The sequence below is a fragment of the Somniosus microcephalus genome, chromosome 28, assembly GCF_052327205.1.
Source record: "Somniosus microcephalus isolate GS21.2 chromosome 28, FLI_Smic_1.0, whole genome shotgun sequence".
Taxonomy (NCBI): domain Eukaryota; kingdom Metazoa; phylum Chordata; class Chondrichthyes; order Squaliformes; family Somniosidae; genus Somniosus; species Somniosus microcephalus.
The window spans coordinates 11,428,657-11,454,619 of NC_141014.1; the positions used below are offsets into that span (position 1 = coordinate 11,428,657).

Here is a 25,963-nt window from a genome sequence, read left to right on the forward strand (position 1 = left end):
AGCATTATAAAGTTTGCAGATGATGCGAAACTTTGTAAAGTAGTAGATAGTGATGAGGATGGTTATAGGCTTCAGGCTGACATAGACAGGAGGGTGAAATGGGCAGAAGCAGAGCCGATGGAGTTCAATGCGGAGAAGTGTGAAGTGATGCACTTTGGGAGGACTAATGGAAAGACAGTGTAATATAAATGGCACGATTTTGAGACGTGTAGATGAGCAGAGAGACCTTGGTGTCCATATACACAAATCCTTAAAGGTGGCAGGGCAAGTTGCTAAGGTGGTTAAAAAAGCATCTGGGTTACTTGGTTTTATAAATAGAGGAATAGAATATAACAGTAAAGAGGTCATGCTAGAACATTATAAATCACCGGTTAAGAACATAAGAACATAAGAAGTAGGAGCAGGAGCAGGCCATACGGCCCCTCGAGCCTGCTCCGCCATTCAATAAGATCATGGCTGATCATCGACCTCAACTCCACTTTCCCGCCCGATCTCCATATCCCTTGATTCCCCTAGAGTCCAAAAATCTATCGATCTCAGCCTTGAATATACTCAACGACTGAGCATGCACAGCCCTCTGGGGCAGAGAATTCCAAAGATTCACAACCTTCTGAGTGAAGAAATTCCTCTTCATCTCGGTCTTAAATGGCCGACCCCTTATCCTGGCGGGGTGGCTGGGGTGGGGTGTGTAGGGTGGCTGGGGTGGGGTGGGTTAGGTGGGTGGGGTGGGGTGGGGTGGATGGGGTGGTGTGTGTGGGGGGGATGTTGTCTGCCGTCTTTTTCACAACTCTGCCCCTTTCTCTCTCTGATAGCCACACCTACTCTCCTGAGGCAGATTCGGCAGATTACATGAAGCACGTCCTGGTGGTGACCCTACTGCATTCGGAATACAACCACACTTCATCCGAGGCCAGCAACACCTCATCGGTAAGAAGTAAATCTCCCTGAATAGGCTCGTAGACACAATTAGGTCCAGTTGGTGCAGCCTTGTTGCCGATTGTGTCAGCTGTGGCTCAGTGGGTAGTACATCTTACCTCTGAGTCAGAAGGTTGTGGGTTCAAGTCCCACTTCCAGAGACTTGAGTACAAAATCTAGGCTGACACTTCAATGCAGTACTGAGGGAGTGCTGCACTGTTGGAGGTGCTGTCTTTCAGATGAGACGTTAAACCGAAGCCCCATCTGCCCTCTCGGGTGGATGTAAAAGATCCCATGGCACTATTTCAAAGAAGAGCAGGGGAGTTCTCCTGGTCAATATTTATCCCTAAAACAAAAAAACAGATTATCTGGTCATTATCACATTGCTGTTTGTGGGACTTTGCTGTGCGCAAATTGGCTTTCAGACGTCCGGTGGTTGTGAAAGGCACTATAGAAATGGAAGTCTTTCTATTGTTAAACCGTCAAGAGACGAGCAACTGATGCCCATATGTGATTTATACGCCACATCTTATGCTAAAGAAGACTTTTTTTCCCCCATTATATTTCCCCTCCGATTTTCTATCTCCTCTTCTAAAGGTTACCCGAACCTTTCTGCCCTCCAGTGCCTTATTCAAGTGGCCGTTACTCAAATTTAAGCTTGGACAGGGAGTGCCTGCAGGCATTTCAGCCATGGAATCATAGAATTTATAGCACCATTGGAGGCCAATCAGCCCATCATGCCTGTGCTGGTGCTAGCCCTTCAACCGTAGTTGCCTCCTCTCATCCCATTTCCTTGCCCATTCCCAAAATCCTTTAATATTCTTTTTCAAATACTTACCCAAATCCTCTTTAAATAGTTCCAGCCACAACCTCAACGTTCTGTGTTCCAATAAACCTTTGTTTGAAGGAGATCCTTCTAACTTCCCGCTTTGTTCTTCTACTGGTAATCCAGGCTGACACTCCATTGCAGTACAGAGGGAGTGCTGCACTGTCTCAGGTGAAGGCTAAAGCAAGTTCCCCCGTCTGCCCATTCAGGCGTGTGTAAGAGGTCGTGTGGCACTTTTTGAGAGCAAGGCCAGGGAAGTTCTCCTGGTATCTTGGGCAACGTTCCTCAAAGTAAAACAGATGATCTGGTCATTAACCACAATGCTGTTTGTAGGACCTTGCTGTGCGGAAATTGGCTGCTGCGTTTCTCACATTACAACAGTGACTGGACTTCAGAAGTACTTCATTGGCTGTGAAGCGCATTTGGGATGTCCCGAGGATGTGAGAGGTGCTATATAAATGCAAGTTCTTCCTTGCTCTTCTCTGCTCAACCCGGGCGGTGTTCTGATCTCTGGGCTTTGGCCATTTACCTGGGTTTCCCAACACAGTCTTTGGGGGGGTGAAATTAGTCTTGGGGCTTCAGTGGGAAAGAAAATTGGGCGGGGTGTAAAAGGGTCTGGCGATTCGCTGTCGCCTGCTTTGTGTTACTGCCCAAGAACAATTTCACCACTTTGTTCAGCTTGTTGGACCGTTTTCTGCGAGTGCGGGCGGGCCCTGGGGATTTTCCCCAGGACTCTGTTCAGCTGGAAATGTGCTGCTGCACGTTGGTCAGAAGCAGAATCTTCAAGGGCTTGCTCAAATCACTTTCAGCAAGTTCCTACAGCACCAGTTGAGTTGGGAGATGGAGTGCTACCCGACCGCGACCAAAGCTTCGACTAGGTTCTTGAGTGTTTTACACTGCTGGTTGAACCCAAGTGGCCTGTTTTATTTTAGCAGAAAAGCATTTTACCTGGGAATCTGTGTCTGGACCACTACAGCCAATTTCCCTCAGGGTGATAGTCAATAGCAACATATTACAGGTCTGGATTCTGGTGTCTCTCAGTAACACAGCTGGTGACTGCTCATGTGGAAGGAGATTAAATGGGGGATAGAGTCCATGGTATAGTAGAGTGTACATGGGCTGTGGAAGGAGATTAAATGGATGGGTAGAGTCCATGGTAGGATAGTGTGTACATGGGCTGTGGAAGGAGATTAAATGGATGGGTGGAGTCCTTAATAGGGTAGAGTGTACATGGGCTGTGGAAGGAGATTAAATGGGTGGGTAGAGTCCATGGTAGGATAGAGTGTACGTGGGCTGTGGAAGGAGATTAATTGGGTGGGTAGAGTCCATGGTAGGATAGAGTGTACGTGGGCTGTGGAAGGAGATTAAATGGATGGGTAGAGTCCATGGTAGGATAGAGTGTACGTGGGCTGTGGAAGGAGATTAAATGGATGGGTAGAGTCCATGGTAGGATAGTGTATACATGGGCTGTGGAAGGAGATTAAATGGATGGGTAGAGTCCATGGTAGGATAGAGTGTACGTGGGCTGTGGAAGGAGATTAAATGGGTGTGTAGAGTCCATGGTAGGATAGAGTGTACGTGGGCTGTGGAAGGAGATTAAATGGGTGGGTAGAGTCCATGGTAGGATAGAGTGTACGTGGGCTGTGGAAGGAGATTAAATGGGTGGGTAGAGTCCATGGTAGGATGGAGTGTACGTGGGCTGTGGAAGGAGATTAAATGGATGGGTAGAGTCCATGGTAGGATAGTGTGTACATGGGCTGTGGAAGGAGATTAAATGGGTGGGTGGAGTCCTTAATAGGGTAGAGTGTACATGGGCTGTGGAAGGAGATTAAATGGGTGGGTAGAGTTCATGACAGGATGGAGTGTACGTGGGCTGTGGAAGGAGATTAAATGGATGGGTAGAGTCCATGATAGGATAGAGTGTAGATGGGCCGTGGAAGGAGATTAAATGGGTGGGTAGAGTCCATGGTAGGATGGAGTGTATGGGCTGTGTAAGGAGATTAAATGGATGGGTAGAGTCCATGGTAGGATGGAGTGTATGGGCTGTGTAAGGAGATTAAATGGATGGGTAGAGTCCATGGTAGGATGGAGTGTATGGGCTGTGGAAGGTGATTAAATGGATGGGTAGAGTCCATGGTAGGATAGAGTGTACGTGAACTGTGGAAGGAGGTTAAATGGGTGGGTAGAGTCTATGATAGGTGTGATGAAATATGCCATTCATCACTCATCTGTATTCTCTGTGTGATTGTGCCTGTGACTGTGGTTTAGTTTCAGTTTCATTTCCCTTACCTCAGTTCCGTTTCCTCACCTTGTATTGTATTGTGTAGGGCTCCGCCCATACCTGGCCCCTATGTAAGCAGGCTCAGCGTGCCTCACATCCAGTACTGCAGACCTCTGGATGGAAGACACCTCTCCACTGTGTGTTACCTTCTAAGTTAATAAAAGCCTTGTTTTGTTCCGCTAACATTGAGTCTCGGATTTATTGAGGCACATCAATAGGGTAGAGTGTACAAGGGCTGCGGATGGAGCAGTTGTGATGTATTACATTCCCTGTTGCAATGCTGTGCCTAGTGTTAATCCTTAGACTGTAACCTGGAATCACTGGGATTTCCTGTGAGCTGCTAAGTTAAAAGCTGGACTTGAATGTGTTTCAGCTGCACAACGACTTTGTACAGGGTTATTATGATGCTGTTCTGCTCTTCGGTGTCGTCCTCGAACAGTTTCTGATGAGGAATCAGATCCCAACACTAGCCAACTTCAGTCAAAGCTTCCGAAATATCAACTTCTCAGGTAACAACAGACTGTCGTCTGGGCTCAGAGAGAACGGGAGGTGGATGGAGGGAAGAGACAGGGGAATGGAGCGAGAGAATAGGGTGAGGGGAATGGAGAGAGAGAATAGAGATAGGGGAATGGAGAGAGAGAATAGAAGAAAATGAAAGAAGAGAATAGCGGAGAATGGAGGGAGAGAACATGGAAGCGCAGGAGGGGAAAGTTTCCTACATTACAACAGTGACTACACTTCAAAAGTCCCTCATGGACTGTAAAACGCTTTGTGGTGTCCTGGGATCAAGAAAGGCGCTATAGAAATGCAAGTCTTTTTTTTCCCTTTTAGTGTGCTTGTTACGAATGTCGCCCAGCGCACTGAGAACCGGTGTGAGTGTTGAGCGGAGCTACCTTGTTGAGTTCGATCTTTTGCTTCACAATGAAGTTGCCATCTCTGTGTTTCAGCTCCGTCAAGATAACAATCTGGGTGGGGGAGAAAAGGAAAGAATATTTCACTCGTGAAAGGAGCTACATAAATGCAAGACTTTGTTTCTTTTGAAGCTGGGGCAAGAATAAAGGGCCACGGTAGAGGGAGCAGGCAGTGAGAAGGAGCGTTTGGCAATGGGACGGGTGACAGGGATAAGGAGCACTGAGAATAAATATACAGAAAGTGAACTGAGTGAAGGTGGGAAAAGGGGAAACCGAGAGAATTGTGACTTAGAAAATGTGCTAAATCCTACTCTGGCTTGATTGCAGGAGGACGTGGCCCAGTACACCTGGATGAGTTTGGAGACCGCGATTTTAAGCTGGCTGTTCTGTACACCTCGACCAGGACAACAAAAGTAGGTTCTTTACCTGGATGGAGTTGAACATCCCACGGGTGATGCATCACCATGGAAACAAATAACAATATTCAAAATTCTTTTATATGAAAAAATGTCACTGCTGCTACGCTCCTCCCCATCTCACACACCAGGCTCCTCCCCATTACACACACCAGCCTCCTCCCCATCTCACACACCAGGCTCCTCCCCATCTCACACACCAGGCTCCTCCCCATTACACACACCAGCCTCCTCCCCATCTCACACACCAGCCTCCTCCATCTCACACACCAGGCTCCTCCCCATCACACACACCAGGCTCCTCCCCATCTCACACACCAGGCTCCTCCCCATCACACACACCAGGCTCCTCCCCATTACACACACCAGCCTCCTCCCCATCTCACACACCAGCCTCCTCCATCTCACACACCAGGCTCCTCCCCATCACACACACCAGCCTCCTCCCCATCTCACACACCAGGCTCCTCCCCATCTCACACACCAGCCTCCTCCCCATCTCACACACCAGGCTCCTCCCCATCACACACACCAGCCTCCTCCCCATCTCACACACCAGGCTCCTCCCCATCTCACACACCAGGCTCCTCCCCATCACACACACCAGGCTCCTCCCCATTACACAAACCAGCCTCCTCCCCATCTCACACACCAGGCTCCTCCCCATCTCACACACCAGGCTCCTCCCCATCACACACACCAGGCTCCTCCCCATTACACACACCAGCCTCCTCCCCATCTCACACACCAGGCTCCTCCCCATTACACACACCAGCCTCCTCCCCATCTCACACACCAGCCTCCTCCATCTCACACACCAGGCTCCTCCCCATCACACACACCAGGCTCCTCCCCATCACACACACCAGGCTCCTCCCCATCACACACACCAGGCTCCTCCCCATTACACACACCAGCCTCCTCCCCATCTCACACACCAGCCTCCTCCATCTCACACACCAGGCTCCTCCCCATCTCACACACCAGCCTCCTCCATCTCACACACCAGGCTCCTCCTCCATCTCACACACCAGGCCCCTCCCCATCTCACACACCAGGCTCCTCCTCCATCTCACACACCAGGCCCCTCCCCATCTCACACACCAGGCCCCTCCCCATCTCACACACCAGGCCCCTCCCCATCTCACACACCAGGCCCCTCCCCATCTCACACACCAGGCTACTCCCCATCACACACCAGGCCCTTCCCCATCACACACACCAGGCTCCTCCCCATCTCACACAACAGGCTCCTCCCCATCACACACACCAGGCTCCTCCCCATCACACACACCAGGCTCCTCCCCATCACACACCAGGCTCCTCCCCATCTCACACACCAGGCTCCTCCCCATCACACACACCAGGCTACTCCCCATCACACACCAGGCCCTTCCCCATCACACACACCAGGCTACTCCCCATCACACACCAGGCCCTTCCCCATCACACACACCAGGCTCCTCCCCATCTCACACAACAGGCTCCTCCCCATCACACACACCAGGCTCCTCCCCATCACACACACCAGGCTCCTCCCCATCTCACACAACAGGCTCCTTCCCCATCTCACACACCAGGCTCCTCCCCATCTCACACCAGGCCCCTCCCCATCTCACACCAGGCCCCTCCCCATCACACACACCAGGCTCCTCCCCATCTCACACAACAGGCCCCTCCCCATCACACACACCAGGCCCCTCCCCATCACACACACCAGGCCCCTCCCCATCTCACACACCAGGCTCCTCCCCATCACACACCAGGCCCTTCCCCATCAACACACCAGGCCCCTCCCCATCTCACACACCAGGCTCCTCCCCATCCCACACACCAGGCTCCTCCCCATCACACACACCAGGCCCCTCCCCATCACACACACCAGGCTCCTCCTCCATCTCACACCAGGCCCTTCCCCATCAACACACACACCAGGCTCCTCCCCATCTCACACAACAGGCTCCTCCCCATCACACACACCAGGCCCCTCCCCATCTCACACACCAGGCTACTCCCCATCACACACCAGGCCCCTCCCCATCACACACACCAGGCTCCTCCCCATCACACACACCAGGCTCCTCCCCATCTCACACACCAGGCCCTTCCCCATCAACACACACACCAGGCTCCTCCCCGTCACACACACCAGGCCCCTCCCCATCACACACGCCAGGCTCCTTCCCCATCTCACACCAGGCCCTTCCCCATCACACACACCAGGCTACTCCCCATCACACACCAGGCCCTTCCCCATCACACACACCAGGCTCCTCCCCATCACACACACCAGGCCCCTCCCCATCAACACACACACCAGGCTCCTCCCCGTCACACACACCAGGCCCCTCCCCATCACACACGCCAGGCTCCTTCCCCATCTCACACCAGGCCCTTCCCCATCACACACACCAGGCTACTCCCCATCTCACACAACAGGCTCCTCCCCATCACACACACCAGGCCCCTCCCCATCTCACACACCAGGCTACTCCCCATCACACACCAGGCCCCTCCCCATCACACACACCAGGCTCCTCCCCATCACACACACCAGGCTCCTCCCCATCTCACACACCAGGCTCCTCCCCATCACACACACCAGGCCCCTCCCCATCTCACACACCAGGCTCCTCCCCATCTCACACAACAGGCTCCTCCCCATCACACACACCAGGCCCCTCCCCATCACACACACCAGGCTCCTCCCCATCACACACACCAGGCTCCTCCCCATCTCACACACCAGGCTCCTCCCCATCACACACACCAGGCCCCTCCCCATCTCACACACCAGGCTACTCCCCATCACACACCAGGCCCTTCCCCATCACACACACCAGGCTACTCCCCATCACACACCAGGCCCTTCCCCATCACACACACCAGGCTCCTCCCCATCTCACACAACAGGCTCCTCCCCATCACACACACCAGGCTCCTCCCCATCACACACACCAGGCTCCTCCCCATCACACACACCAGGCCCCTCCCCATCTCACACACCAGGCTCCTCCCCATCACACACCAGGCCCTTCCCCATCACACACACCAGGCTCCTCCCCATCTCACACAACAGGCTCCTCCCCATCACACACACCAGGCTCCTCCCCATCACACACACCAGGCTCCTCCCCATCACACACACCAGGCTCCTCCCCATCTCACACCAGGCCCCTCCCCATCTCACACCAGGCCCCTCCCCATCACACACACCAGGCTCCTCCCCATCTCACACAACAGGCTCCTCCCCATCACACACACCAGGCTCCTCCCCATCACACACACCAGGCCCCTCCCCATCACACACACCAGGCTCCTCCCCATCTCACACAACAGGCTCCTCCCCATCACACACACCAGGCTGCTCCCCATCACACACACCAGGCTCCTCCCCATCTCACACACCAGCCTCCTCCCCATCACACACACCAGGCTCCTCCCCATCACACACACCAGGCTCCTCCCCATCTCACACCAGGCCCTTCCCCATCTCACACACCAGGCTCCTCCCCATCTCACACACCAGCCTCCTCCCCATCACACACACCAGGCTCCTCCCCATCACACACACCAGGCTCCTCCCCATCTCACACCAGGCCCTTCCCCATCTCACACACCAGGCCCTTCCCCATCACACACACCAGGCTCCTCCCCATCTCACACCAGGCCCCTCCCCATCTCACACCAGGCCCCTCCCCATCACACACACCAGGCTCCTCCCCATCTCACACAACAGGCCCCTCCCCATCACACACACCAGGCCCCTCCCCATCACACACACCAGGCCCCTCCCCATCTCACACACCAGGCTCCTTCCCATCACACACCAGGCCCTTCCCCATCAACACACACACCAGGCTCCTCCCCATCTCACACACCAGGCCCCTCCCCATCACACACACCAGGCTCCTCCCCATCTCACACACCAGGCCCCTCCCCATCACACACACCAGGCCCCTCCCCATCACACACACCAGGCCCCTCCCCATCACACACACCAGGGCCCTCCCCATCTCACACACCAGGCTCCTCCCCATCTCACACATGAGGCTCCTCCCCATCACACACACCAGGCCCCTCCCCATCACACACACCAGGCCCCTCCCCATCACACACACCAGGCCCCTCCCCATCACACACACCAGGCCCCTCCCCATCTCACACACCAGGCCCCTCCCCATCTCACACACCAGGCCCCTCCCCATCACACACACCAGGCTCCTCCCCATCACACACACCAGGCCCCTCCCCATCTCACAAAGCAGGCCCCTCCCCATCTCACACACCAGGCCCCTCCCCATCTCACACACCAGGCCCCTCCCCATCACACACACCAGGCCCCTCCCCATCCCACACACCAGGCCCCTCCCCATCTCACACACCAGGCTCCTCCCCATCCCACACACCAGGCTCCTCCCCATCACACACACCAGGCCCCTCCCCATCTCACAAAGCAGGCCCCTCCCCATCTCACACACCAGGCTCCTTCCCCAACACACACACCAGGCTCCTCCCCGTCACACACACCAGGCCCCTCCCCATCACACACACCAGGCTCCTCCTCCATCTCACACACCAGGCCCCTCCCCATCACACACACCAGGCTCCTCCCCATCTCACACACCAGGCCCCTCCCCATCACACACACCAGGCTCCTCCCCATCTCACACACCAGGCTCCTCCCCATCCCACACACCAGGCTCCTCCCCATCACACACACCAGGCCCCTCCCCATCTCACAAAGCAGGCCCCTCCCCATCTCACACACCAGGCTCCTTCCCCAACACACACACCAGGCTCCTCCCCGTCACACACACCAGGCCCCTCCCCATCACACACACCAGGCTCCTCCTCCATCTCACACACCAGGCCCCTCCCCATCACACACACCAGGCTCCTCCCCATCACACGCCAGGCTGCTCCCCATCACACACACCAGGCCCCTCCCCATCACACACACCAGGCCCCTCCCCATCACACACACCAGGCCCCTCCCCATCACACACACCAGGGCCCTCCCCATCACACACACCAGGCTCCTCCCCATCCCACACACCAGGCTCCTCCCCATCCCACACACCAGGCTCCTCCCCATCACACACACCAGGCCCCTCCCCATCTCACAAAGCAGGCCCCTCCCCATCACACACACCAGGCTCCTTCCCCAACACACACGCCAGGCTCCTTCCCCTCCCCTATTCAGACTTCAGACTGTCCTCTTCAGACTCCTCCCCTCCACCATTAGGCTCCTCCCAGCTCCCCCTGCCCCCACCAGTTCAGACTCTTCATTCTCTCCTGTTCATCACCAGTGCTAGATATCTGGTTCCCAAGTGGTGCCAGTGTTGGGTTGCCACACAGCTGCCATTGGGCAGTTACAAAACAGCAGCAGCAGAGGCTGGAGGGGGCAGTTTGCCCATCTCAGAGACAGAGGGCAAAGAAAAGGAGGAATATATAGGGGGAACAGAGAAAATGGCATGGAGACATCAAAATCAATACAAAGAATTTTTACAATTACATTAGGAAAAAGAGGGTAGTCAGGAGCAATGTTGTCCCCTTAAAAACTGAAAGTGGTGATATTGTCAATGATAATATGGAAATGGCGGACATGTTGAATAATTACTATGCGTCAGTATTTACAGTAGAAGAGGATAGCATGCCAGAAAGTTAACTAATATTGAATCGGGGACAGGGACTCAATAAATTTAACGTAAGTAACATAACAGTAAGGAAGAAAATAATGACACTAAAGAGTGATAAATCCCCAGGACCAGATGGTTTCCATCCCAGGGTTTTAAGGGAAGTAGTTGAGTACATTTCTGATGCCCTAACTGTAATCTTCCCAAGCTCTCTCGATTCAGGAACTGTTCCTTTAGATTGGAAAATTGCATATGTCACTCTGCTATTTAAGAATGGTGGGAAACCAGACCAGTTAGTCTAACATCTGTTGTCGGGAAATTACTAGACTCTATAATTAAGGATTTGATTGAATTTTTTGAGGAGGTGACTAAAGTAGTGGACAGAGGAATGTCTATGGATGTTATTTATATGGATTTCCAGAAGCCATTTGATAAAGTCCCACATAAGAGACTGTTAACTAAGGTAGAAGCCCACGGAATTGAGGGCAAATTATTGACCTGGTTAGGAAATTGGCTGAGCGGCAGGAGACAGGCAGTAGGGATAATGGGCAGGATGTGACTTGTGGTGTTCCGCAGGGAACTGTGTTGGGGTCTCAACTAGTCACCATATTTATTAACGACTTAGATGATGGCATAGAACGTCATATTTCCAAATTTGCCGATGACACAAAGATAGGTGGCATTGTAGGCAGTGTAGATGAAAGCATAAAATTACAAAGGGATATTGACAGATTAAGTGAATGGGCAAAACTGGCAAATGGATTTCAATGTAAGCAAATGTGAGGTCATCCACTTTGGACCTAAAAAGGATAGAACAGGGTGCTTTCTAAGTGGTGAAAAGCTAGAGACAGTGGAGGTCAAAAGAGACTTGGGGGTCCAGGTACATACTGTAGATCATTAAAATGTCATGAACAGGTACAGAAAATAATCAAAAAGGCTAATGGGATGCTGGCCTTTATGTCTAGAGGACTAGAATACAAGGGGGGGGGGAGAAGTTATGCTGCAGCTATACAAAGCCCTGGTTAGACCACACCTGGAGCACTGTGAGCAGTTCTGGGCACCGCACCTTAGGAAGGATATATTGGCCTTGGAGGGAGTGCAGCGTAGGTTTACCAGAATGATAGCCAGACTCCAGGAGTTAGATTATATGGGAGATTACACAAACTATGGTTGTATTCCCTGGAATTTAGAAGGTTAAGGGATGATCTGATCGAAGTTTTCAAGATATTAAGGGGAACAGATAGGGTAGATAGAGAGAAACTATTTCTGCTGGTTGGGGAGTCTAGGACTAGAGGCATAGTTTAAAAATTAGAGCCAGACCTTTCAGGAGTGAAGTTAGGAACTCTCTTCCGCAAATGGCAATTGATGCTGGATCAATTGTTAATTTTAAATCTGAGATTGATAGATTTTTGTTAACCAAAGGTATTAAGGGATATGGGGCAAAGGCAGGTATATGGAATTAGGCCACAGATCAGCCATGATCTCATTGAATGGTGGAAAAGGCTCGAGGGGCTGAATGGCCTCCTCCTGTTCCTATGTTCCTGTGACAGGAGATTGAAGGATGATGCTTTTCCTTAGAATGATAGAATCATACAGCACAGAAGGAGGCCATTCGGCCCATTGTGCCTGTGTCTTCTCTCTGAAAGAGCTGTCCAATTAGTCCCACTCACTTGCTCTTATAGACCTGCAGTTTTTCTCCTTCAAGTATTTATCCAATTCCCTTTTGAAAGTTACTATTGAATCTGCTTCCACCGCCCTTTCAGGCAGTGCATTCCAGATCACAACAACTCACTGCGTTAAAAATTTTCCTCTGATTACCGACCCTCTTGTCAGAGGAAACAGTTTCTCCTTTACAGTCCTTCTCCAGTAAGATTTACTGGATAGTGATCAGATGCAGGAACCCTTGGTGGTTTGCTTGTAACTCGCTGTATAAATACATTTCTCCTTATCTCCCCCCCGGTTCTTTCTAAATCTGTGTCCTCTGGTTACCGACCCTTCTGCCAGTGGAAACAATTTCTCCCGGTCCACTCTATCAAAATCCATCATAACTTTGAACACCTCTATTAAATCTCCCCATAACCTTCTCTGCTCTAAGGAGAACAACCCCAGCTTCTCCAGTCTCTCTGCGTAACTGAAGTCCCTCATCCCTGGTACCATTCTAGTAAATCTCATCTGCACCTTCTCCAAAGCATAGGAACAGGAGGAGGCCATTCAGCCCCTTTAGCCTGTTCCGCCATTCAATTAAATTCAATTAGGCTGTTCTGGATCTTAGCTCCATCCAGCCGCCTTGGTTCCATTACCCTTAATACACTTGCCTATCAAAAATCTATCAATCTCAGTTTTGACAGTTTCAATTGACCCCCAGCCCCACAGCTTTTGGGGAGGAGGACAGAATTTCAGATTTCCACTAGCCTTTGTGTGAAGAAGTGCTTCCTGACCTCACCCCTGAATGGCCTGGCTCTAATTTTAAGGTTCTGCCCCCTTGCTCTGGACTCCCCCCCCACCAGAGGAAATAGTCCCTCTCTATATACCCCATCAAATCCTTTAAGCACTTTAAACACCTCAAATAGATCACTCCTTAATCTTCTATACTCGAGGGAATACAAGCCTAGTCTATGCAATCTGTCTTCATAATTTGACTGTTTTAGCCCCGGTATCATTTATGCGATGAGACTAGAAAACTGGGATTGCAATCCCAGTTTCTCTAGTCTTTGAACATAACTGAAGTCCCTCATCAATGGTATCATTCTAGTAAAACTCCTCTGCACCTTCTCCAAGGCATTGACATCCTTCCTAAAGTGTGATGCCCTGAGTTGAACACAATAGTCCAGCTGAGGCCTAACCAGTGTTTTATAAAGTTTTAGCATAACTTCCTTGCTGTTGTACTCTATGGGCAGGATTTTCATTGGGCCGTGGAGGCGGGATTGGAGGCATGTGGGGGGGTTAAAATCCCGAAATTGGAGGGCACGAACCCATCCCGCCCCCAACCCGCCTCCATCCCAGTTTAAAAGGAGGCGGGTGCCCGACCCGCACTGGGACCCGCCTCCCCGAGGCGGGAAGGGGATTAGTGCTAATTAACTGCCTGTTAACAGGTAGTTAACAGGCAATTTTTAGCCTCATCCCTATTTTCATTGGTGAAATGTGGGATTCCCGATGGCTCCAAACCACGCCAAGTTAGCGAGGTGGGCCGTCGGGCTGAAGGGCTTGGAGGGGTCGAGGTGTCAGTGTTCAGGTTAGTGATGGGTGTATGAGTGCAGAGGTAAGTGTGTTTGGTGTGTTTAAAGTGTTTAAAGAAGTTTTACTTACATGTACTTACCTTTACAGCCTTCCTTCCTTCAGGTCTCGGGAGTCCTTCATCTCACTGGCACAGAAAGCAGAATGGCCGCGATCTGTCAAAAATTGCAGCATTCAGCTTTCTGTTCTGGGGAGATCTCTAAATCATCCTGAGAGGAAGGAATTAACTTAGAGTACAGATTGTCAGTGTTTGACAGCTTCAAAGAGCTGTCAAATGCTGATATTTCATCTGTCAAAAGATCTTGACAGATGAAATGTCAATCTGTGATGTCATCTGTTGCTGGGTGGCCCTTAATTGGCCTGCTGAGCCCGCTGGGCAGGCTCAACAAGGTCAATCAAGTCAAAATCGCGTGTGTTGGCTAGAACTTGATGGAGGCGGGACTACAACCCCGAAAGTTGTAGTCCCGCCTCCTACCCGCCTCCTCAATGAAAATCCAGCCCTATGTCTCTATTTATAAAGCCCTGGATCCTGCATGTTTTTTTCAACTACCTCCTCAACTTGTCATGCCACCTTCAAAAATGTATGTGTGTGAACCCCCCAGGCCTCTCTGTTCCTGCACCCCATTGAACCGTTTCGTTTATATTGCCTCTCCTCATTCTTCCTTCCAAAATGCTTCACTTCACACTCCTCTGCATTAAATTGCACCTGCCACATGCCTGCCCATTTCACCAGTCTGTCTATGTCCTCCTGAAGCCTACTACCATCACCCTCACTGTTTACTCCATTTCTCCTTTTTTATTTCAGTACAAAACGTGGTTTCACTTTGACACCTGGAAGAACTGTACCGATGTCATCGATGATAGCCCTGAGTTTGTGTGGAATCACGGGCTACCCAAGAGTGTGCCCGAATCCAAAGCAGGTAGGTGCTCGCCAAGCCAGCTCAAGCATTTGCAGCTTGAGGTCCGCAATAGCAATGGTACTCGGAGGTGTGAGGGAAGTGGGCCCTCTCCACAACTTTTGGTTTCATCCCATCAAACAAATGTGCAATCTGCCTGGCGGTTGCCAACTCTGATAGGACGTAGTCCTGGGGGTTTCATCACATGACCTCCCGCCTCCTATCAAACGGCCTTTTCTCCCCCTCGCCAATGTTTTAACAGCTAATAAACTAAAGAAAATGAAAAGAACACACAATTTTTCCAATACTCCTGTGATCTTTCTCCCGGGTGTTGCTCGCAGCGAGTGTCCTGGAGATTAATCTTTTATTCCTGGAGACTCCAGGGCCAATCCTGGAGGGTTGGCAACTGTAAATCTGCCCCATCTTGGATTACCTCGTCACCCATTCAATCTCCCGAGAGACAGTTTGAAGATTCTTTTCCTGATCTTCAACAGTAACCCAGCCTAATGATCTCATTGAATGGTGGAGCAGGTTCAAGGGGCCGAATGGCCTACTCCTGCTCCTATCTTCTATGTTTCTATGTTTCTATCCTCCTTGTGCCAGAGTGCCAGAGGACTGGAGGATTACAAATGTTACACCCCTGTTCAAAAAATGGGAGAGGGATAATCCCGGCAACTGCAGGCCAGTCAACCTAACATCAGTGGTGGGGAAACTTTTAGAGCCAATAATCCGGGACAAAAGGAATTGGCATTTGGAAAAGCCTAAAGAACAACAGAACTTGCATTTAAATAGTAAAAGGGTAGTGAAAAGAAGGGTTGGGCCAATGAGAGACCAAAAAGGAAATCTTCCTATGAATGCAGAGGGCATGGCTGAGGTACTAAATGAGTACTTTGCATCTGTCTTCACTAGGGAAGAGGATGCTGCCAATGTAACAGTAAAGGAAGAGGCAGTAGTGATATTGGAGAGGGTAAAAATAGATAAAGAGGATGTAAAAGGTTGGCAGTCCTCAAAGTAGAAGAGTCACCCGATCCGGATGGGTTGCATCCTAGGTTACTAAGGGAAGTAAGGGTTGAAATTGTGGAACCTCTGGCCACAATAATCCAATCCTCCTTATGCCAGAGGACTGGAGGATTACAAATGTTACACCCTGTAAAATCCGCGCCTCAATAATACACGGACTTCGGGAGAACAGTTTAACAGGTACTTTACTGAACAAGAGGCAGCTTGAAACTGAAACTACAGAAGCCTGCTAGGGCCTTTTATACAGGGGTGGTCACTGCCGGTACTGCAGTCTAAAACCGGTTATTCCTTTAAAGGTACATACACAACAATTCCTCCCCTTTTAGATAAACAGTACATAACATTCATTTAACAACTAAATAATAACTAATTACAATTACAATTTTCTCGGTACTACATACATCAACTGAAATAATCATTTATAAGTTCAGTCTTTGAGGAGGTTTCCTGATCCTGACTGGATAGCGCCTTTCTCGAGTATCCTGTTCTTGCGGTGGAGTTGATTCAGGCTCATTGTCGTTGGTTGGTTCGTCAGCTTCCAATACCACTGCTTCTGAGGTAGACGAAATCTGTACTTCGGGCTCATTACCAGGTGCACATGCTTGTGGTATAGGTTTGGCTTGTTCCTGTGACTCTAGAATCTGGTCAGCATGGCATCTCACGATGCTCTCTCCAACGTCCACTGTGTACATTAGTGGTCCCTGCTGTGTGCATATCGTTCCCGGCTGCCATTTTTCTGTTCGGTAGTCGCGGGCCAAGACTGGTTGCCCTATCTTGAAGCTCCGGGTTGGCTTCTCATTTACGTGCTGGAACTGCTTATCCTCAACATCTCGTCTTATGTTTGGTTTGAGCAAATCCAAGCGACATCTTAGCCTTCGGTTGAAAAACAGTACGGCTGAAGTTTGGTTGGTTACTGCATGTGTCGCATTCCGGTAAGCAAACAAGAAATTATCCACCTTGTGTTGAAGTGGTATGTCGTCATTATACATTGCCTTCATGGCTTTTTTAAAGGTCTGAACAAACCTCTCAGCCAATCCATTTGTGGCTGGATGATATGGGGCAGATGTGTAATGTTTCACCCCATTATTCTTCAGGAACCTCCGGAAATCCTCAGACACAAACTGTGGCCCATTGTCGGAGCAAATCTGTTCTGGCAACCCATTCCTGGCGAAGATGGTCCTTAGGACTGCAATAGTTTTCTCCGTGGTGGTGGAGGACATTTTAATGACCTCTGGCCATTTCGAATGGGCGTCCACAGCGATTAGAAACATTGAGTCCATAAATGGACCAGCAAAATCAATGTGTACCCGTTGCCATGGAGATGAGGGCCACTCCCATGGATGTAGCGGGGCCTGTTGTGGAGCGTTTTGGACCTTCTGGCATCCTGTGCATCTCTTGGTCATATCCTCAATTTGTTTATCGATTCCCGGCCACCACACAAACGCCCTGGCTAGGCTCTTCATTTTTACCCCTCCCAGATGACCCTCATGAAGCTCATTGAGCACTCTATCTCTCAACTTGGGTGGAATTACCACTCGAGAGCCACACATCAAGGTCCCCCGGCACACTGACAGTTGTTCTCTCCTTAGCGAGAATGCTGGCAACAGTGAGTCACCATATGCTGGCCATCCCTTCACCGTCAAATCATAGACCCGAGAGAGTGTCGGGTCATTTCGGGTTTCCTTCTCAATACTTGCGTTTGTAACAGGCAAACATTCGACTATGGTCGCATGGAATATCTCCACAGGGTCCACTGCAGGTGCTTCTTCCGCCGTAGGCAACGGTAGGCGCGACAGGCCATCAGCGTTCCCATGCTTTTTCGTACCCTTGTACTCTATGTCGTACTGATGTGCCCCTAGGAAAAGGGACCATCTTTGCAGCCGTTGTGCCGTCATCGCCGGAACGCCCTTCTTTGGGTTAAAAATGGAGACCAGGGGCTGATGATCAGTCAGTAGGGTGAATTTCTGCCCGTGCAGATAGTGGTTGAACTTCTTCACCCCCCACACCAGGCTGAGGGCCTCCCTGTCAATCTGGGCGTAGTTACGCTCGGCTGAGGTTAGCGAGCGTGATGCAAAGGCTATTGGCCTCTCTGAACCGTCACGGAATTTGTGTGACAGTACCGCTGCAATGCCGTAAGGTGACGCATCACATGCCAACCGAATCGGTTGTGTTGGGTTGTAGTGGGCCAATACTTCTTTTGAAGTGATTAGGCATTTACATTCCTGAAAGGCACGCTTACACTCATCACTCCATTTCCATGTTACTCCAGTTTGAAGCAGGGCGTTCAGTGGGTGCAGAATTGTAGATAAATTCAGCAAGAACTTATGGTAGTAGTTCACCAACCCGAGGAACGACCTCAGTTGCGACACATTTTCTGGTGCTGGAGCCTTGACTACAGCCTCAATCTTGTCTGGCGATTTATGCAAACCTTCCTCATCAATCATGTGGCCACAATACGAGATTTGTCTCCTGAAGAACTCACATTTGGGGCGGTTGGCTCGTAGCCCATATTCCTGCAATCTCGTGAGCACCTGCTCCAGGTTGGCAAGGTGTTCATTTTCATCTTCGCCCGTAACCAGGATGTCGTCCAAATAACACTGGGTCCCCGGGATCCCTTGCAGGACTTGTTCCATTGCCCTCTGCCAAATAGCCGGGGCTGATGCTACCCCGAATACCAGTCGATTGTACTAGTAAAGGCCTTTGTGAGTGTTTATCGTGAGGTATTTCCTAGATGCTTCTTCCACCTCCATCTGTAGATACGCTTGAGCCAGATCAATCTTTGTAAAACGTTTCCCTCCAGATTGTGAGGTGAAAATATCTTCTATCCGCGGAAGTGGATAATGTACTGTGTGCAGGACTGGGTTCACAGTCACCTTGAAGTCCCCACAGATGCGAACCTTCCTTGGCTCCCCAGGCGTGCTGCTCAATGCTTTCTTCATTACAGGAACGATGGGTGTGGCCCACTCGCTCCAGTCCACCTTGGACAGCACACCCGAACGCTCCAGACTCTCCAGTTCAGCTTCAACGGCTGGGCGGATCGCGTATGGCACCGGTCTGGCCTTGAAAAATTTTGGGTTTGCGTTATCCTCAATCTTTATGGTTGCCTTTACTCCTTTTAGAGTTCCAAGTCCTTGTTGGAACACCTCTTCCGCGTCAGATAGAATTTGTGACAGACGTCCAGGTGCGACGTCATCATCCTTTTTGTCAGTCACAGTTAGCGCCAGAATGGAATGCCAATCCAATTGTATTTTTCGGATCCATTCACGTCCCAATAATGGTGGTCCTCCATCTCGTAGTATATACATATATAGTTTCTGTGTTTCCTTGCCGTTATATTTAACTGGCACCCTTATTTTTCCTCTGGGGTAGACCTTTTGCCCCGTGTATGTCTTCAATACAATGGATGTGTCCTTTAAGGGTATGTGTGAGAATAGCCGCTCATAGTCTCGTCGATTCATGACAGTTAGGGCTGATCCTGTGTCCAATTCCATCTTTACTGGGGACCCTGCTATCATGAGGGTGACCCAAATGGTTCGGTGATCTTCCTTTGCGATCATGTTGTGTAACTTTAAACAACTTAGTCTCCTGCTCCCGGAGTCCTTATCACTCTCCTGATCTTCCGAACTACTGTCTGTCAGTTTCTTTACTTTCCTGTACTGTTCCTTAGTCGTTCTTGTCGTGTTGGTTTTCTTTCCCGACCTGCAGACTCTTGCTATATGTCCCATTTTTCCGCATTGCCTGCATACTTTGTCTTTAAACCAGCAGTCCTTCTGCTCATGGGTTGTTCTGCCGCAGCGATAGCACTTTTCTGCTCCATACGCCATTTCGTTAGCGCTGTATTCTTGTGGTTTCTGTTGTATTTCCGCAGCTCCCTGTGCTGCTGCTTCGTAGGATACTGCCACGCTGAAAGCCTGTTCTAGCATCAGGTCCTTTTTTAAAAGTAGTCGTTTCTGGGTTCCTTCACTCTGGAGCCCGCAGACAAACTTATCCCGTAAGGTGTCTGCCAGTCCTGCTCCGAACTGGCAGTGCTTCGATAACTTGCGTAGTTCCGTAAGATAGTCAGCATTGCTCTCATCTTTGTGCTGGTTTCTTTTATGGAACTTGAATCTTTCTGCTATCAGCAGTGGTGTAGGGCTTAGGTGTTCCTGTAAGATATGAACAATCTCCTCAAAACGTTTCTCCATTGGTTTAGCTGGGGTAATTAAATTCCGCAATAGGCCGTACGTACTCGCACCCATCAGATTTAATAATACCGACGCCCTCTTTCCATCGGCCACCTCATTTGCCTTGCAGTACACTTCAATTCTTTCCACATACGTGGTCCAGTCTTCTACCTCGTTGTCGAAAGCAGTGATACTGCCACTTTTCGGCATCTTGGGTGATTTAAAATGGCGCCTCCCGTGCTTTTGCTTCTTCCCCAATGGGATAAAATGGCGCCTCCCGCGCTTTTGCTTCTTCCCCTTGCTGCCACGCTGCTCCTAGCGTTCTACAGGGTAATGGCGGCGACCCGCAGCTTCGGCGCGTCTCGCTTTCCTTCCCCCCATTTATTTTCTCTCCGCTGCCCTGTTCTTGAGCACCGACCGCGCCCTGTGTGCTCCACCCTCTCTCTCTATTGTTTTCTTTTCCCGGCGATGCTGCGCGGCCCGTTTTGTAGAGCCGCTCGATCGAGCTTGAGCCCGCCGCAGTCCGGAAGGGTCAGCGCGCTACCTGCTACCAGCACGATTTGCTGGAACACCTTAACTGGGGAGCCAAGCACAGCTCTCCACAGTCTCTCCCGCAATTCTCCGAACACCGATGAATTCTTTGGGCGGTTGCCCTCGGTCGACGCCCGTTGCTCAGACTACGACCTCCAAGAACCCTCCTCTCAGGGCGAGATCCCCATGAGATGATGCCACACTGCAGGTGAGTTCGAACTTACTCGTCGCCACTGTAAAATCCGCGCCTCAATAATACACGGACTTCAGGAGAACAGTTTAACAGGTACTTTACTGAACAGGAGGCAGCGTCAGACTGAAATACAGAAGCCTGCTAGGGCCTTTTATACAGAGGTGGTCACTGCCGGTACTGCAGTCTAAGACCAGTTATTCCCTTAAAGGTACATACACAACACACCCCTGTTCAAAAAAGGGGAGAGGGATAATCCCGGCAACTGCAGGCCAGTCAGCCTAACATCAGTGGGTGGGGAAACTTTTAGAGCCAATAATCCGGGACAAAAGGAATTGGCATATGGAAAAGTATGGGCTAATAAATGAAAGTCAGCACAGATTTTTTAAAGGCAGATCGTGTTTTACTAACTTGATCGAGTTCATTGATGAAGTAACGGAAAGGGCTGATGAGGTTAATGCGGTTGATGCTGTGTATATGGACTTTCAGAAGGCATTTGATAAAGTACCATATAATAGACTTGTTAGCAAAATTAAATGAGATTAAAGGGACAGTGGCAGCATGGATACATAATTGGCTAAAGGACAGAGAGTAGTGGTGAACGGTTGTTTTTCAGACGGGAAAGACTTTTACAATGGTGTTCCCCAGGCGTCGGTTTTAGGACCACTGGTCTTTTTGATATATATTAATGAGCTGGACTTGGGTACACGGGGCATAATTTCAAAGTTTGCAGATGATACGAAACTCGGAAATGTAGTAAACAATGAGGAGGATAATAACAGACTTCAGGAGGACAGAGGCAGACTGGTGAAATGGGCAGACACGTGGTGGATGAAATTTAATGCAGAGAAGTGTGAAGTGATGCATTTTGGCAGGAAGAATGAGGAGAGGCAATACAAGCTAAATGGTGCAATTTTAAAGGGGTGCAGGAACAGAGAGACTTGGGGATGCCTGTACACAATTCTTTGAAGGTGGAAGGACAAGTTGAGAAGGCTGCTAGAAAGAATACTTAGCTTTATTAATAGAGGCATAGAGTACAAAAGCAAGGAAGTTATGCTAAACCTGTATAAAACACTGGTTAGGCCCCAGCTGGAGTATTGTGTTCAATTCTGGGCACCACACTTTAGGAAGGATGTCAAAGCTTTGGAGAGGGTGCAGAGAGATTTACTAGAATTATACCAGGGATAGGGGACTTCAGTTACATGGAGAGACTGGAGAAGATGGGATTGTTCTCCTTGGAGCAGAGAAGGTTAAGAGGAGATATGATAGAGGTGTTAAAAATCATGAATGGTTTTGATAGAGTAAATAAGGAAAAACTGTTTCCAGTGGCAGAAGGGTTGGTAATTAGAAGACACACATTTAAAGTGATTAGCAAAAGAACCAAAGGCGACATCAGGAAAACCTTTCACTCAGCGAGTGGTTAGGATCTGGAATGCACTGCCTGAGAGGGCGGTGGAGTCAGACTCAATCATGGCTTTCAAAAGGGAGTTGGATAAATACTTGAAGGGAAATATTTTCAGGGCTTTGGGGAAAGAGTAGGGGATTGGGATTAATTGGACAGCCCTACCAAAGAGCCGACACAGGCATGATGGGTCAAATGCCAAAGAGTTGATACAGGCAGGATGGGCCTTCTTCTGTGCTGTATCATTCTATGATTCTGTACAGCACCTTTCACCACCTCAGCACGTCCCAAAGCACTTTACAGCCAATGAAGTACTTTTGAAGTGCAGTCACTGTTATAACGTAGGAAACGTGGCAGCTAATTTGTGCACAGCAAGATCCCACAAACAGCAATGAGATAATGATCAGATAATCTGTTTTTAGTGATGTTGGTTGAGCTATTGGCCAGGACACCGGGGAGAACTCCACTGCTCTTCTTCGAAATAACGCTGTGGGATCTTTTACGTCTACCTGGGAGAGCAGACGGGACCTCAGTTTAACATCTCCGAAAGACGGCACCTCCAACAGTGCAGCACTCCCTCAGTACTGCACTGAAGTGTCAGCCTAGATTTTGTGCTCAAGTCTCTGGTGTGGGACTATGAACCCACAACCTTCTGACTCAGAGGCAAGAGTGCTACCCACTGAGCCACGGCTGACACCTCAGCCCAGTGCAGAATAATGCTTCTGTTTGTTATCCATCTTATTCATGTTAGAGAATGTTACAGTGCTGGAGAGGGAGGATATCCTGGAGGGGTCAAGGACAGAATCTATATGGCTAGAGTTGAGAAATAATAGAGGTGCCATTACACTACTAGGTGTATTCTATGGACCACCAAATAGTTGGAAAGATATGGAAGAGCAAATTTGCAGAGAAATTACAGAGAGGTGCAAGAACTATAGAGTTGTAGGAATGTCTTGTTCCTATCCAGAGACTGAGGTCCACTCAGGCGCTCAAACAAAATGAAGTTTAATGGAAACTAACAAGTTTAAACAAGTAACTGCAGGAGAACATCGAGTGTAGGTCTATTCAGCTCAGAGGCTCCACGAGGACTGCTGGCTGGTCCCGTGGTTGACGTCATGACGTCATCACGTTCTTCTCGCCAGTGGGGGATCACGTGATGTACGGCGTGACGTCATCGCGTTTACCCGCGCTGTTAAAGTAATCACGCTCTGTACAAGTAAACAGTATAAATAAAGATACAGACTCAGGCTGTAGCTAACATGTTGTTAAAGGGAATTATATACACAAACGATCTGAGTCCTTTAGTGGCTCCGCCACACGCGCCCCCCACAGAATTGTCTTTAACAGCAAAAGTGAGACGGGGAGGAGGCCTGACAAGCCTGTCCGAGCGACTTCTGTAACCCTGAAGTGGAAGCTGATGGATGGTGGTCGAGCTGGCGGGCGGTTGTGGTGGATCTGGCACGGCGACTGTGGGCGGTCGGCCCTGTTTTGGCGGTTGAGCGATTTCGACTGGGCGGTCCAGGTCTAAGTGTGCCGGCTTCAGCCGGTCAACCGATACGTGGTCCGGTTTACCTCCGATATCGAACGAAAAGGTTTTGTCTCCCAGCTCTATGACGCGGAAGGGACCAGTGTAAGGAGGCTTGAGCGGGTCCCAGTGAGTGTCGTGGCAGATAAACACGTACTCGGCGCTTTTCAGCTCAGTTGGGACGTGGGAGCTCTGTAAGCCGCGACGCGACGTAGGCACTGGAGCGAAACATCTGGCCGCTTCCTGGTGGCTGACAAGTTGCTGGGATGCGGACCATGGCTCTGTTGGAGACGGGAGGAAATCCCCTGGTACTCGTAGTGGCTGGCCATATACGAGTTCCGCCGAGGACGATTGTAAATCTTCTTTGGGCGCCGTACGAAGACCCAAAAGGACCCAGGGAAGTCTGTCCACCCATCCTGTGCCTTGACTGGCCCGCAGAGTGGCTTTGAGCGACCTGTGGAATCGCTCGCACAGGCCGTTCGCCTGTGGATGATAGGCGGTGGTGCGATGTAGTTTGGTGCTGAGCCCCTGAGCCACAGCGTTCCAGAGCTCAGAGGAAAACTGCGGTCCACGATTGGAAGAGATGTCCGCTGGTACCCCGAAACGAGCAACCCAAGAGGAGATGAAAGCTCTGGCCACGTCTGCCGAAGTGGTGGAAACCAAAGGAACTGCCTCTGGCCATCTAGTGGTGCGGTCTACCATTGTGAGGATGTGTAAAACCTTGAGAAGGTGGAAGCGGCCCCACGAGGTCCACATTCACGTGGTCGAATCGACGCTCTGGAACAGCGAAAGTGGCCAATGGAGCTTTTACATGATGCTGTACCTTGGCCTTTCGGCAGACCACGCAGGTGTTGGCCCAGTCGCGGACATCCAGGTGCATACCCCTCCAGACGAATTTTGACGACATCAGCCTTTGCGAGGCCTTCATGCCAGGGTGTGACAACCTGTGTATGGCGTCGAACACTTTTCGGCGCCAGACGACTGGAACGATAGGGCGGGGAGCTCCCATGGAGACATCGCAAAGTAGCGTGGTGCCTGCGGCATTGAATTTGACGTCGGCCACTTGGAAGCTAGAGGGGCTGGTCCTGTATGCTTGGATCTCTGGGCCCGAGGCTTGATCCGCAGCCATGAGGGCATAGTCGATTCCGAGTTGGACTGCGTGAACAGTCGCGCGGGAGAGGCAATCCGCCACCAGGTTGTCTTTGCCGGACAAATGCTGAATGTCCGTGGTGAATTCTAAAATGAACGTCAGGTGACATTGTTGCTGAGCTGACCACAGTTCGGCGGTCTTGGCCATAGCGTACGTTAGTGGCTTGTGGTCCACATAAGCCGTGAACGGATGTCCCTCTAGTAAGAACTGGAAATGGCGGATGGCTAGAAAAAGGGCCAGCAACTCCCGGTCGAAAGTGCTGTACTTTCCTTCGTTTCGCCGTAGTTGACAGCTGAAAAACGCCAGCGGTTGCGTTGGCCAAGGCGCCTTTGGTGTCGACGAACGCCCGGTCCATCTCGGCCGTCCAGCTGATCGGATCCTTACCGGACTTGGCCTTGAGGGCCTCGTACAAGGGCTGCATAAGCAGAGCCGCCTTAGGGACGAACCGGTGATAAAAATTGACTATCCCGAGGAACTCCTGTAGGGCCTTGATGGTCTGCGGGCGCGGGAAAGATGTAACCGCCTCGACCTTCGTCTGTAAGGGAATTGCGCCATCTGATGTGATGCGGTGGCCCAAGAAATCAATCTGCTGCAGGCCGAACTGGCACTTGGCCGGGTTGATAATCAAACCGTGTTGACTGAGGCGTGTGAAGAGGGTGCGCAAATGGCAGAAGTGCTCCTCTTTACTAGGGCTGGGATGAGGATGTCGTCGAGGTAGATGAAGAGGAATTTTAGGTCCCGAATCACGGAGTCCATCAAGCGCTGGAAAGCCTGTGCAGCGTTCTTCAAGCCAAACGGCATCTGCAGAAATTCGAACAGGCCGAATGGGGTGATGACGCTGGTTTTCGGGATGTCTTGTGGGTG

General features: G+C 50.7%; 1 protein-coding gene across 1 annotated transcript in view; it reads left to right on the forward strand.

Moving 5' to 3' along the window:
- Positions 1–25,963, forward strand: part of LOC147098791 (guanylyl cyclase C-like) — a 248,285-nt gene that overhangs the window by 121,592 nt on the left and 100,730 nt on the right. The window contains exons 7-10 of the mRNA XM_085969476.1: positions 813–927; positions 4,396–4,531; positions 5,261–5,346; positions 15,028–15,142. Of these exons, the coding sequence (XP_085825602.1) occupies positions 813–927; positions 4,396–4,531; positions 5,261–5,346; positions 15,028–15,142 (452 nt within the window). The remainder of the gene's footprint in view (positions 1–812; positions 928–4,395; positions 4,532–5,260; positions 5,347–15,027; positions 15,143–25,963) is intronic.